The sequence below is a fragment of the Fringilla coelebs genome (genome assembly GCF_963513975.1).
Source record: "Fringilla coelebs genome assembly, chromosome: 1".
NCBI classification, from domain to species: Eukaryota; Metazoa; Chordata; class Aves; order Passeriformes; family Fringillidae; genus Fringilla; species Fringilla coelebs.
This window is the reverse complement of record NC_140028.1, coordinates 2,906,216-2,919,742: the sequence shown is the minus strand read 5'-3', so window position 1 is coordinate 2,919,742 and position 13,527 is coordinate 2,906,216. Positions and strand designations below refer to the sequence as shown.

The 13,527-nt window shown below is 48.9% G+C and overlaps 1 protein-coding gene across 1 annotated transcript in view; it reads left to right on the top strand.

Moving 5' to 3' along the window:
• Positions 1-1,310: 1,310 nt before the first annotated feature.
• ADGRB1 (adhesion G protein-coupled receptor B1) overlaps positions 1,311-13,527 on the top strand; it is a gene marked incomplete at both ends in the record, with an annotated part of 203,242 nt that continues 191,025 nt past the window's right edge. The window contains one exon of the mRNA XM_084209835.1: positions 1,311-2,058. Coding sequence (XP_084065961.1) covers positions 1,311-2,058 — 748 coding nt within the window. The remainder of the gene's footprint in view (positions 2,059-13,527) is intronic.

Genomic DNA, 13,527 nt, shown 5'->3' with positions numbered 1-13,527 from the left:
GGGTGGATTCTCCTTTAGTTGAAGAGTTTTGGGGGCTGTAGGAGGTCCTGGCACTGGCATAGAGGGTTCTCAGTCTCTGCAGATGCTCTAAGCCTGGCTACAGCACCCCAGCCTTTGGGGTGTCCTGCACTCAGGGGTGAAAGGAGAGGTGGATGCCTGATATGGGAAGAGATAAAATATGTCTTTATTGTCCTTTTCATCTCCTGTAGTGGGTGTACAGCTCCATCCATTATCCTGTCTGGCCTCAGGGTTACTCCAGAGCTGGGTTCTTGGGCAGCAACTCCCTTCCCTGCACAGTTTTGGTGGAAGGGAGAGAAAAAAGAAGGAGCATTAGGAGGCTAAAAAACAAGTAGTGGCAGAAGGAAGAGAGGAGGCAGAGCCCAGCTGGCCATGCTGACCTCCAGCCCACCCTCTCCAGGTGCAGCCTGAAGTCAGTGTTGAACCAGCTCCCTGGGGATGGAGAGAGCTGGAGCCTCCCTAACCCAGATACCAGCCCTGTTTTCTTTGGGGAGATGGTTCAGATTCACAGGCAAGGCTCTGCTCTGCTCTGCTCTGCTCTGCTCAGCAGAGGGATCTGCATGGGCAGGGGGCACTGGGAAGGAAAGCAGGTCACAGCTGTGCTCACCCCCAAGTGAGTCACAGTTCAGCCCCTCCTGGGGGCCGGGACACCTCAAACCAAGCCTGGGGATGGCGACAGCCCAAACCAAGCCTGGGGATGGATGGGGACAGCCCAAACCAAGCCTGGGGATGGATGGGGACAGCCCAAACCAAGCATGGGGATGGGGACAGCCTAAACCAAGCCTGGGGATGGGGACAGACCAAACCAAGCCTGGGGATGGGGACAGACCAAACCAAGCCTGGGGATGGGGACAGACCAAACCAAGCCTGGGGATGGATGGGGACAGCCCAAACCAAGCCTGGGGATGGAGACAGCCCAAACCAAGCCTGGGGATGGTGATGTGGGGCTGCATCTTCCCCCGTGAGAAGTGCCGAGACTGGGGCTGCTGTGTGGGTTCTCAGCCGTGTGAAGGGTTAATAAAAACAGCAACAACAACAAAGTACCGCCAAAACGACCAAATCCCAAATCTCTTCTCTTTCTCTCCCCTCCTCCTTCCCTTCCCTTCCCTGTTTTTTCCAGGTGTTGTTTATGGCCACAGGAGGGAGCTCAAATCCAGACATGGGAGGATCGGCTTGATTTCGGATCCAGAGCCTCTTAAACTCTGCTTTTCCTCTAAGCTGGTCCCTGTTATGTCCAGGATCTGGCACCTGCTTGACATTTACTTTGAGTTCCAGAGGACCCGAGACCTAGGATGAGGAGCATTGGATCCGCCCTGAACCTGCTTTTGGTATCGCCACTCTACTTTGTGTGGACCGTGGTCGCTCTGGACCTGGCACAAACTCCCTGCACCACTTTGGTCCAAGGGAAATTCTTTGGGTATTTCTCCTCCTTCGCCGTCTTCCCGTTGAACTCCTCCCTGTGCTCTTGGATTATCCAGAACCCCGACCCTCGCAGGTACACTTTGTACATGAAGATCCTCAAACCCTCCGGCGTATGTGACCACCAGCACATCCGCACCTACCAGTTCGACTCCTTCCTGGAGTCCACCCGCACCTACCTGGGCATGGAGAGCTTTGATGATGTCTTGAAGCTCTGCGATGGCTCCACCCGCTTTGCCTTCCTCCAGTCCAACAAACAATTCCTGCAGATGAAGCAGACGGCCCCACCGGGCGTGGACACCTGGCCCATGCGGTGGAAGCCCACCAAGGCTCAGGAGAGGGACTTCTCCGTGGAGTATCTGGTGGTGGGCAACAGGAACCCCAGCAAAGCCGCCTGCCAGATGCTCTGCAAGTGGCTGGACGCCTGCCTGGCCATCAGCAGCAGCTCCCACCCCTGTGGCATCATGCAGACCCCGTGCTCCTGCTCGGGAGGGGAGGTCCTGGATCAGGCCAGCGAGATCCTGGGGTTCACCAGGAAGAAGGAGGATTGCTACAAGGATGGAATTTACCTGGAGAACTGCGTGAGCAGCCCCAAGGAAAGCAACGGAGCGGAGTTCCTGGGTGAGTGGAGGGTGGTCGGGGGGTGTTGGGGAGGGAGGGCTGGTTGGGCTCTGCTCTCACACTGTCCCCGTCACCTCTGTGTCTGTATCTGTGGATGCCTGGCATGAAAAACCTCATTTCCCAATCGACAGGCAGGTCAGGGAACCCACGAGGCTCTTTATGAGCCTGCGACTGGAATTGCAAATCAGCTGCCCCCAAATATTCCCCGAGTTGTTGCAATTCGTTCTCGGGACTTGTTCATTGCTTGTTTTACTCCTGCAGCCTCCAAGCTGCTGAGATGGAGCTTCTTACCTGAGGGTGAGCAGTTTTCCAAGGTAATTACAGATGTCCTAGAAAAAAAAACAGGATCCTAGCTACCTCCTGAGGCGGGCTGCTCTCAGCAGCCCTATCAACCGCTTTTAATTCCTAGGGAAAACTTAATTCTTGGGTCTGGTTCAAAAGGGGATGGCAACAGAAAGCACTGTCATTTTATTCTCAGCTTCGTTTTCCTTCTGGAGGCTTTCAGAAAGAGAATTCACCACGCTGTATGTATGGGGTAACTTGGACTCATTCCTCAGATGTTTCACTGGGTTTTGATTGTGGTCTTGAGTATGATGTGGGCTGGAAAGGGACTGGGGAGGTGGGAGAGCCATGAGAAAAAAGGTTGTGAGTCAAGGTGGGACGATCCTGAAGTCTGATTTTGCTCCAGAGACCTGACACAGCCTTGCCAAGCAGAAGGGACTCAGGGGAGGTCTGAAAGTGGAGCCTTTTTCCTACTGCCTGCGTCAGGTCTGCTCCGGGGTGTTTATTCTCAGCTCCCACCCCAGCATGCAGGTTATGTAAAGCAGAGGTGTGATGTTGAACAGCAACTCAGGTGGCAGGGAATGGAGCCTCCAGTTCAGCGAGTCTCAGACCCCCACCTGAGCCTCCCCCCAAGGTCTCATCTTCTTCAGGCGCTGGACTGAAATGTCCTCTGCCACCAGCAGAAAGTTGACATCTGTCTGGGTCAGGAATTGGGGGTTCCTTCCTGGCTTTTCCACCCTTGTTGAGAGTGGGATTTCTCGGGGCTGAGGGGAAGAGGTCAGATTTGCTTCTGCAGTAGGCAGGAGGTGACCAGGCACAGATTCAGGCTGAGCAGAGTGATTTTCCTGCAAACTGCAGTCTGGCATTAGCTGAGAGATCAGGGTATGATCAGGTACTCGTGCTTCTGTCAGTGTATTTTGGGGGAGATTTTGTTTCTCACTGGTCTGTGAATCAATACACGAAGGCACAGCCGAGCCATAAATCCTGCAAATTAGTTCTTCAGTTGTGCCTCCCTCCCTGGCCATGAGCACCAGACTCTCCAGATTTGGGTTGGTTTTTTTTCTTGCAATGCCCTTTTCTCCTGTGTGAACAGCTCTGAGGAGCCTCTCGGAGTTCAGTCATGTGTCATGCCTGGAATTTGCTGATTGGGTGATTTATGCGTTCCACCCAAGCAGTGTGACCTTTCTCACTGCAACCAAAGGTGAAATTTGAAATAAGATTTTCAGCAAATCCTGAAGCATTCAAGCTTAATATTGGCTTTTGTAGGGATCTCTCCTAGTCCAGCTCGAGTGCCTGAATGTTCCCACAAAGTAAATATGAAAGCGGCTCAAGGGTGGCTGAATCAAAATCCTTTTTGGGTGTCAAATATTTGTAGAGTGCAGATAATTTTTCTGCTGGCTGCTCACATCTGCTCCATACTGGAGACAGGGAATTATCATCTTGGCTGGTGGGATGCCATCCACACAGAAACGATGCTTGCAGGGTGCCCGGGCTCTCCATGTGCTGCTCTGTCTGTCACTGTGTCTGTTTTGATTTATGCAAAGGCTTGATCAGGAAGATGGAGGCGAGATCCAATTTGGACAGGGAGTCAGCAATCCCTTAACAGCATCTTGTGGGTGGAATATTTTGATAGCGTTCCTGATTTCCGAGTGCTGATGCTGGTTATTGCAATCATTGCTGTTCCAATTGTATCTGTAGCAGGTTTTTTTCCCCAACAAGCTTTTTTTTTTTTTTTTTTTTTTTTTTTTTTATTATTGTCATTGCTATTTTTCCCTCCCTGCTGCTTTCTGAGTCATTTGTTGTTTCTGGGCCTGTCTTAACACTTTCATCCTGGAACAAGCGGAGATGTGTGAGTTGTACTAATCTACTCTGATGACTTTAAAGGCACAAGAAGGAATGTGGAAGATTCCCTGCCCATGGTTGGAATGAGATGATCTTTGTGGTCCTTTCCAACTCAAACCATTCTATGAATTGCCAGGTGCCCAGATACAATTCTGAAATATGAAACCTGACTTTTCCTAATGTGCCTTTTTATTCCTTGGGTATTTTCAAAGCAAATGGATGGGTGCAAATCTACAATGAGATGTTGCAGTGGACACAGCTGTGCTTTGGCTCATGGCCCGTGGGTGAGATCCCTAAGAAATGCTTCACTCCAAGAGGATCCCATTGCTCCAGAACTACAGGGACTCTCAATAAAACATAACTGACAACTTGTTTTGACTCATGGCCAGTGATTTTGCACCTGGCTCAGGTGCACAGGGAAGTTTATGATCATTTCTGGGGAACTTCACAAAGAAACTCTGCCAAAGTCACCCTGTTTTATGTAGAGCATCTGCTCTTCAGTGTCTGGAGGAAGGAGAAACTGTTCCACATTTCCTTCCCCGGTTTAGTGAGACTCTCTTTGCACTCACTGTTCCACACAGACATTGCAGAGGGTACAGCAGGCAGTGGTGGGCTGCAGAAGAATTCCTCAGGTTATCTCTCAGATATTTTGGTCTTGCTGCATGTGGAGCTTGTCCTGGTGATCAGCAAGACATGCTTTGAAATCTTGGGCAGCTTGAACTGGAAATGTTTTCCTGGAGAAGACAATTCAATACAGAAACCATTTTTGGCCATTATCAGATCTCCCTTGGCTAATTCAGGAAATGTGGGAAGAAGGCAGAGGTTTGTTTGTAGGTCCTGGTGTTTAGATGTAACTCACTTTTTAGGGATGCAAATTTGCATTCTTGGACTAGGTTTAGGGGGCAAAGACAGGAGAGTGAAGAAGGCAAAACCTCCTGAAATGCTGGGCATTGGTTCTTCACTGTCTGAAAGTGCTGGTGGCCCTCCCAAATGTGAGCTGGATTCTGTAATTGGAGCTGGAGCTTTAGCAGGGATGTTGATGTGACCCTGTAATGAGAGAAGGTTAAATGTGTGCTTAAGTGCTGTGCTGAGTTAGGCACTTAATGAATGTCTAATGAGTCTTGTCTCCATGTGAGCATTCCTGGAAGACCATTGCAGTGCTGTCACATTTTGGTGGCCCAAAAAGATAAACACCATTCTCTGGTCCTTCTGCTTTTCATGTCCCCACCTTGGAGGGCTCCAGGATTCTGACTGCAAAACAAAGCTAAAAGTGCTCCTCAAAATATATTATTTGCTTCTTGATAAATCAGGTGGCTCCAGGGCTGGAGGCGTTTTTATAATGAATGTGTAACTGAAACACAGTAATGCTAGACAGAAGTGCTGGGGATTTTCCTGCCTTTCCTGCTAAATTTTTCCATTCTTTTGCTGTCCCCATTGCTCTGAACAAAATCAAATCCCCTTTCCTCACACGTTCTCATCACTTCTGTTTTGTTAGTGGTGTTTCATCTTCCACTTTTAGGTGCTTTTCCGCTTCTGCCACATTAATTAAGGTGTCTCAGACTGACCTCTGTTTGGAGAGGCCCATGAATAAGTTCCTTCTCAACCTCTGCTGCATTAAGTAGGCTGGACTCCATAAATCTCTCACTGCAGGACACGCTCTCCAAACATCTCTTATTGTTGGGAAGTTTTGCTTCATGTTTGGCATATTTTTTGGTCAAAACATGCTTTGGTCTCCTCAGCAGGGCTGAGCTTGGATTTGTGGCTGCTTGGATTTGTGGCTCAGTGGGTCCTGAGTGGGGTCCATGATGTGAAAGAGGAGCCAGAGACACAGAAATTAATTAATTCCCACCCTCCCTGCTGCAGGAATCGTCTTGTGTGGCACAGCTCCCCTCCCCTCGAATCTCCAACCTCACCCAGGGCAGGAATAACTCAAAAAGTCATTTCTCCTGTTTCAGATGAGCTTTAGTGGCCATGAAAGCTCCAAAGATTAATAAAGAGCTGTGAGTAATTGCCATGGGGCAGATCTCAAACCTCTCCTGGATATCTTCAGGTCCTTATGACACACGCTCTGTTCCTCCAGCAAGAATCCCCCTGGCTGGAGCAGCTGAGCTTGCACACAAAGGTGTTTGGCTTTGGTTTTGCCTCAGTGCTGGATTTGCCAGCCAAATGGCAGAGGGATTTGGGTGAGTGCATTTTCAATGCCTCTCAGGAAGGTGTTCTGCATTCCAGCTCCTCGCTTCTCCACCTGTGGCTGTCCCTGGACATGCCTGAGAGCAGAGGTTGGATGTGATGAGAGATGGACAGCAAAACACAGGGCAAAGAAGCACTGACTTCTCCTCATGTGTAAAGTTTTCCTGAGTAAACCGCTGAAATCATTGGGGATTTTACCTGATGTACCCCCAGCTTAACTCCAAATCTCAGCACTGACAGCAAGATCTGATATTCCTTTCCAGCTCCTGGAGGAGGAGGTTGGTTAGAGCCTGGCACGTGGCAAAGAGTGAAATAAATAGGACAGGAGATCTTTCTCCTTTTTAATGCCTTCATTAAAAATCAGCTCAGGTGGGAAGAATCGGCGGGTCGCACTCACACCGCTGCTGCTCCCAGGAGTGGCACGGAGAAGGAGAAAAAGTCCAGCTGTGTCCTTTGGTCTGCAGGCAGAGCTGGGGGTTCCAACCTCACGAGAGCACCATGAGATTCCCACTTTTTTTGGTTTGGCATTTGGGGTCCTCTTTCTAGCCAACGTCTTTAGGTTAGGGTGAAAGGTAAAAAGGGTCTCAGCGGGCACTGGATTCTGTTCCTCACATCTAGACATCACTTCAATCTCTCAATTCTGTGTTGGCTCGTTGTTTTTAGGAGGTTTTGCTAGGTGTGGTGAGAGGTTTACTCATTTGCATGCCAACCCAGTCCTCTACATCGTCCTGGGTTCCACCCTCCAGGAAGCAGCAGGGTGGTACTGGACAAAGGGGGATTTCCAACCATCAACAACAGATAGTTAACGAAAAACTATTAACAACAGGTGATTACAACATGAAACCATCAACAACAGACGCTTAGAACTCCACCCTGGCAACAACTGGTGTAACCTGTGAACTCTGCAACCTTTTAAAAAAACGGGCAACTTTTCTACTCATAACAAAGAGGTCACCATGTCACCTGCGGGGAATCCTCACTGCACCCATACGGGCAGCTCCTGGTGGGAATGTCCCTCTCCCCTGTGGTCAGGATATTTTATGGATTAGGCAAGTGAGGAGGACTCCTCCCTGGGGGCTGGAAAGGGGGATTCTGGCTCAGTTTAAACACTGAGATCTCTACAGACCTGTACAAGCCCTGCCTGCCCCACTGTTCTCCTCTGGGATCATCAAAGACCTTACACTTGGAATGGAATGGAATGGAATGGAATGGAATGGAATGGAATGGAATAGAATAGAATAGAATAGAGTAGAATAGAATAGAATAGAATAATAGTTTTCAGTTGGAAAGGACCTGCAATGATTTTCTAGTCCCACTGCCTGACCAAAAGTTTAATTAAAGCCATTGTCCAAATACTTCTTAAGCACTGGCAGGGATGGGACATCAACGACCTTTCTAAAAAGCCTGTTCTGATTTTTCACCACTGTCTCAGCAAACAAACCCTTCCTAATGCCCAGCCCACACCTCTCCTGGTGCTTCACGGGATCCCAGGGAGAATGAGGCGTGAATGAAGCTCGGATGTGAAGTGACAGGGCAGAAATTCCGTGTCCCGGCTGCTCTCAGCCCTGAACCCATCCCTGCAGATCCATCCCTACGGAGACAGGGTGGAGAAAAAGGAGCAAAGTAAAGCGATCAGTTCCATTGTGAAGCCAACAGCTTGTGGACATGATCACAAAGCAGAAACATCAGCAATTACCGGCTCAATGCGCCGTTGTTGTCGCAGGGAGAGTAAAGGTGGAATTTACATCCAGTTGCTGAGGGAGTTTCACAGGCAACTACTCCCATTATTGCGACGGGGACTTTTACGGGTAATTTAATGAGTGGCAGCCTGGTGAAAGGCTCAGCTTTTCAGTTTCCCTTTTTTCCCTCTTTCTTTTTTTTTATTTTCAATTTTTTTTTTACCTCTTCTCGTATTCAGGTTCTCTAGCAGTCACTGCAAAATGTTTTGTTTGGCAGTACAAGGTGAAATTAGGGTGCAGGGAAACACTGACACCAGAGTCAAAATCATCACATCTCCAGAGTAGTTTTCCATCTATGAGTACAGAAAATGAGGATGATGGTGCTGACACCTCAAAGGGAGAGTGCACAGACCCATTCCTGCCCATTTTCACCACTTAGCCTAAATATTTGGCCCTTTTTACCACCCACCTTGATTATCTGATGTATTTAGGTAATGGGAACAACGCTAAAAAAGTGGATTTTTTTTTTTATGAGAGGAACTGGGTCTGTAGAGATTTTCAGGCGTTTGTTTCATCTGTTTGGTGCCTGAACTCCCAGACCCCAAATACTAAGAACTGCCCTACTTGGGACCAATGAACATTGACCCAATGAATTTCTCTGGGCTTTGACTGTATAAAATACATGAAAACTCTACTAAGATCATGTGTGATGGAATGATTTTCTCTGCACAACCCGGGCAACGTGTGGATGAAGTTATTTCTGTTGCACATCCTGGCAAGAATAAAATAATGCCTTGCTTCTCCAACAGTAGAAATGTTGTTGCAGTTTCTGTTTCCCCTGCAGGTTCGGTGACACTTCCAGAGCATCACCAACACCTCTGTAACTAATCTCTTTTCCCACATCTACCCATTCTTACAATCAGTGAAATTTTAACAACATCTACGGGTGATGATTCTGTCTCCTACAAGTCCCACATTGCCCAGGACAGTATTGGAGCAAGCTTGGGATAATTAGGTTAGAAACCTGGTTTGGGATTCTCAGCAAGCATCCTGGGGAGGACTCAGCAGCTCTGTGTCTCTGGGGTGGCTCTGCCAATGTCACCTCCAGCCGCTGAATTCCCTTTTGGCACGCTCCCTTCTTGCAGACAACAATCTGATACTGAAATCCTATATTTTATCCTTCAGCACGGTGAGACAGCCAGGCTGGGAAAGGACGTCCTTTAAGCACATCAGAATTGCAGATCTGTTGAGTTTAAATATATTTCTTTGTGTTCCCTGGCTCGAGTTTCAATAGAGCGATAATTGCCACACACCTCATTAAGCTGAATGCTCTCAATAGGTCTTGAGTGGTCCATGTCATTAAACAAACAGTTACTGGCTTGGGAGCTGCACGGTGTTTAGAAGCTGTAAAGAAGGGACCTGGGGGCTGTGAAAGATGCAGCTCCAGCTTCCTGAAGAAAATGGGCTGCCCTGGCAACTTTGCCCTGCTGTTTCCCTGGTGCTTTGAGGAGTCTGATCCTTCCCTGCGCCCTGCGGCAGGAACTGGTGCAAGTCCCTGGCTTTTTTGCCTTGCTTGGATGAAGAGGAGGATGCCTGGTCTCTGGCAGTTTAGATTTTGGAAGCTGGCGCTTCCCTGCTCATTAGTTTGTGTCAGGAATTTGGGTGTATTTGAGTTGAAGGTGCCCAAACCACAGAAAAATGATGAAATTCAGTGCAGTGAAAAAAGAAGAAACAGCTGGGAGCAGGGGGGCTGTCAGTCTTTTTCAGGTTCATATCCTAAATCTGAAGCCTGAAGGACAAAGATGCAGGGTTTGGCCCCTCAGCTTTTGCTGAGACCCCAAAACTGAAAGGGACCTAAACAGAGATTCTGCTTCAGGATCTCCTGCAGGCTGGGATAGGACAAGGGGAACGGTGATTCCACCACACTTCCCTGTTTAATGTGTTCTCCCAGACTAAACCCATCCACATGGAAGGCTTTATTCAATCACTGCACTGTCTGCACTTCCTATGCATCTCTGTATCCCAAGTGCCTGCTGGATGAAATTGAGGGTTAGTTTTGGTATCTCCTTCCCATAAGTTGACTGAACTTGTGACCAAGACTGTCACTAGAATCCCATTCCTGCCAACTCTGGTCAGAAGTAGAGGTATGGAAGAAAGGCACTTCAGGGCATGTGCCATGGGATGATGAGGACAGGTTCAGATTGGCCATTATACCTCCATAAGTGCCCAGCCCAGAGCTCAGGTGGGCAAGGAAGCAGCTCAGGTGAGCAAGGAAGAAGTTCAGGTGGGCAAGGAAGAAGTTCAAGTGTGCTCTGAGCTTCAGGGCTTTAAAGTTAGTGCCCTGTGAGGCAACCAAAAAAGTCTTTGGCCAACCAGGCTAAAAGTCAGGGGTGAGTGCATGTGAATATATCCACAGGCAAGATTGTCCTGTTGATGGGAGATGCCACTCCAGTCTCCATGAAGAGTTCCAGTCCATGAAGATCACGGAATGACCGAGTGGGTTGGGTTGGAGAGGACTTTCAACATATCTCCTTCCAACCCTCTGCCATGGGCAGGGACACCTTCCACTATCCCAGGTTGCTTCAAGCCCCATCCAACCTGGCTTTGAACTCTTCCAGGGATGGGGCATCCACCAATTCTCTGGGCAGTTGTGCTTGGTGAAAGTAGTGCTGGATCAAGACAGTTTGCTCTTGATGCCCATTAACCTGGGACTGGGACTAAATAATCTCTACAGACCTGGATTAGAAGGGTTTTTGCACCAGAATTCCAGTTTTGGATGTGCTTAGGAAGATGCTACTGGCCATTCCCAGGAGACCACTCAGGTAGATGTGCAAGGACTGCTGTTCACAGCTGGGTTTATTCAGCACTCGTTTTCTTTCCTGTTAGCAGGGGTCAGTTAAAGAATTATCAGTAAATTGACTGATGACAATTTCTGTCCACAAAATCCTCTCCTTTTCATGCCCTTTCTTTCTCCTTTGATTCGTTTGCTCAGTTTAGTTGTTTGTTTTTCATTTTAATGTCCTGCTTGGCAGGAATTCATAGAATCATAGAATGCTTTGGTTTGGAAGGGACCTTAAACATCATCATCACATTTCAACCCCCTGCCACAGTCAGGGACATTTTCCACTAGACCAGATTTCTCAGAGTTCCATCCAGCCTGACCTTGGACACTCCCAGGGGATGGGGCATCCACCAGCTCTCTGGGCAACCTGTGCCAGGTCTTCCTGGAGCTCTGGTCTGGAAAACCCCAACTCTCCCAGCCTGTTTTCATAGGAGAAGTGCTCCAGCCCTCTGAGCATCCTCTTTAGGGTCAGCCAAGATCAAGGAGTGATGCCATGGCTTGAGATCAGCTGTGTTTATAAGACAGAAGGCAGCAAAGGAGCTGCTCAGGAGGATGGCTGGGTTGCTGGGGGGGCACTTGATGAAGAAGAAAAGATGCAGGGACCAGGAGAGTCCCCAGGTAACCATAGAGAAGCCATTAAGGAGATTGCTTGTCGTGCTTCTGTGCTTTTGGGCCACGGAGGAGCTCAGGAAGCCTCTTTGGGGAGCTCAGCCAGCTGCCTCCACAGACCCACTGCAGCTGAGGAATCATCAAGGAGAAAACAGACCTTGTGGGAGAGCCACGATGGATCCCACCCACTGCCAGGGCAGGGATGGCTTTCCTGGCTCAGCAGATTCACCTGCAGTGTCCCCCTGTGTGCCATCCCTTTCCTCCCACCTGCCCTGCCCTGTCCTGTCCCAGCTCAGCAGTGCCATGTTTGAGCCTGTTCTCACTGGACCTGGTGGAGTGTTTGGTGTGGGTTTGGTCTCGGCACAGTCTGTTGGCTTTTTATTTTTTTGCTTCAGGGCAGAGGAATAGAAAAATTGAAGCTTTTCCAAACCTTTAAAGACCATGACCAGCCATCCCCAGTCCTGAGGCTGCTGGATTGGCCCCCAGCTTGCCACTCTACTGTCCCTTCTGAAGAGCAGAGCTCTGTGGTTACTGGGAAGGATGAAATTTCCTACCATGTGAAGTCTCCTGTGATAATCTCAACTCCTCTCATTCCTGCTCATATCCAAATCCTTCATGACCCTCCTTTTTCAGCAACGCCTTTGGGATTGTCCTGCTACCAGCACCCTCCTGGGGCTTTTTCTGGACATAACATATCTGGAGCATTTCTGGCCTGGATGGGATGGTGGGTCAGATAAACCAGTTAACTGCTGTATTAGCAATTTTTTGGTGAGTGGGATCACTCAGGCTGAGCTTACACTCACCAGGACCTTATAGATTGAGCATCCTTGGGGTGAGACTGACCTCCAATAGTGGTTGAAGGAGCATAAATTAGATAAACCCAGAAATGTCCTTTCCTTGGGGTTCTACCTGGAAAGAAAACATGGGACAGAATTTTATGAGGCTTCCTGGGACCTCTCCCTCATGGTCCCACATGCTTATTCTGGATTTAGGGTTGCCCTTTCACTCCTGGGGTGGGGATGCTCCTGTGCTGGGTGCAGGAAGCAAAGGGATCTATGTCAAGCAAACAAAAAATCCCAGGAGCAGAACAAAAGGAGATCTGGGGTTTCCAGTATGTGCTGGGTGAGCTGTGCCACCCAGCAGGAGTGGGTCCTGCTCTCTGGAGAGGGGCTGGATGAGCAGAAGGCTTTGGAGAAATGCCAGAAATAGGTCTGGAGGCTTCAAAGGTTTGTGGAGGAGTGTTTGTCTTGGATCTTCTCTCTCTGGATCAGAATTCCTCTCAGTGAGCCAGGGCAGGCACTGGGCACTCAAAGAAATGCTTTTAATACCACAGGAGGAAAATAAAATGAATGAAGAGGTGGTGGAGGAAGGAATGGATGAAGGACAGAGCTGCCCTGGGGCACTTCTCCCTTTGTGCATGTCCAGAGAGCCAGAGGCACTGGTGCACAGCTGGGTCTGGAGTGTGGATGTGCACACACAGGGGAATGTGGAGTGAGGCTGGGAGAGCTGGGAATGTGGATGTGCACACACAGGGGAATGTGGAGTGAGGCTGGGAGAGCTGGGAATGTCCAGTCTGGAGAAGAGAAGGCTCCATGGAAACCTCAGAGCCCTTTCCAGGGCCTAAAGGGGCTCCAGGAGACCTGGAGAGGGTCTTTTTGCAAGAACATGTAGTGACAGAACAAGGAGGAACGGTCCTAGGTTTGAGCAGGGCACGTTTAGATTGGATATTAGGAAGGAATTCTTCCCCGTGAAGGTGCTGAGGCCCTGGCTCAATTTTTCCAGAGAAGCTGTGGCTGCCCCAACCCTGGAAGAGTTCAAGGTCAGGTTAGACAGGGCTTGGAGCAACCTGGGGTAGGGGAAGGTGTCCCTTCCCCTTAAAATTAATATAAAGATAAGGGATAAAATGTCCTAAATTAACTATATAATACTTTTATCCCCAATCATCTCTTCTATTTATACTAAATAATAAGTTTTACACCTTTAGAACTTACTCCAAAAATAGAAAGAAAAAACCCACACAATTTA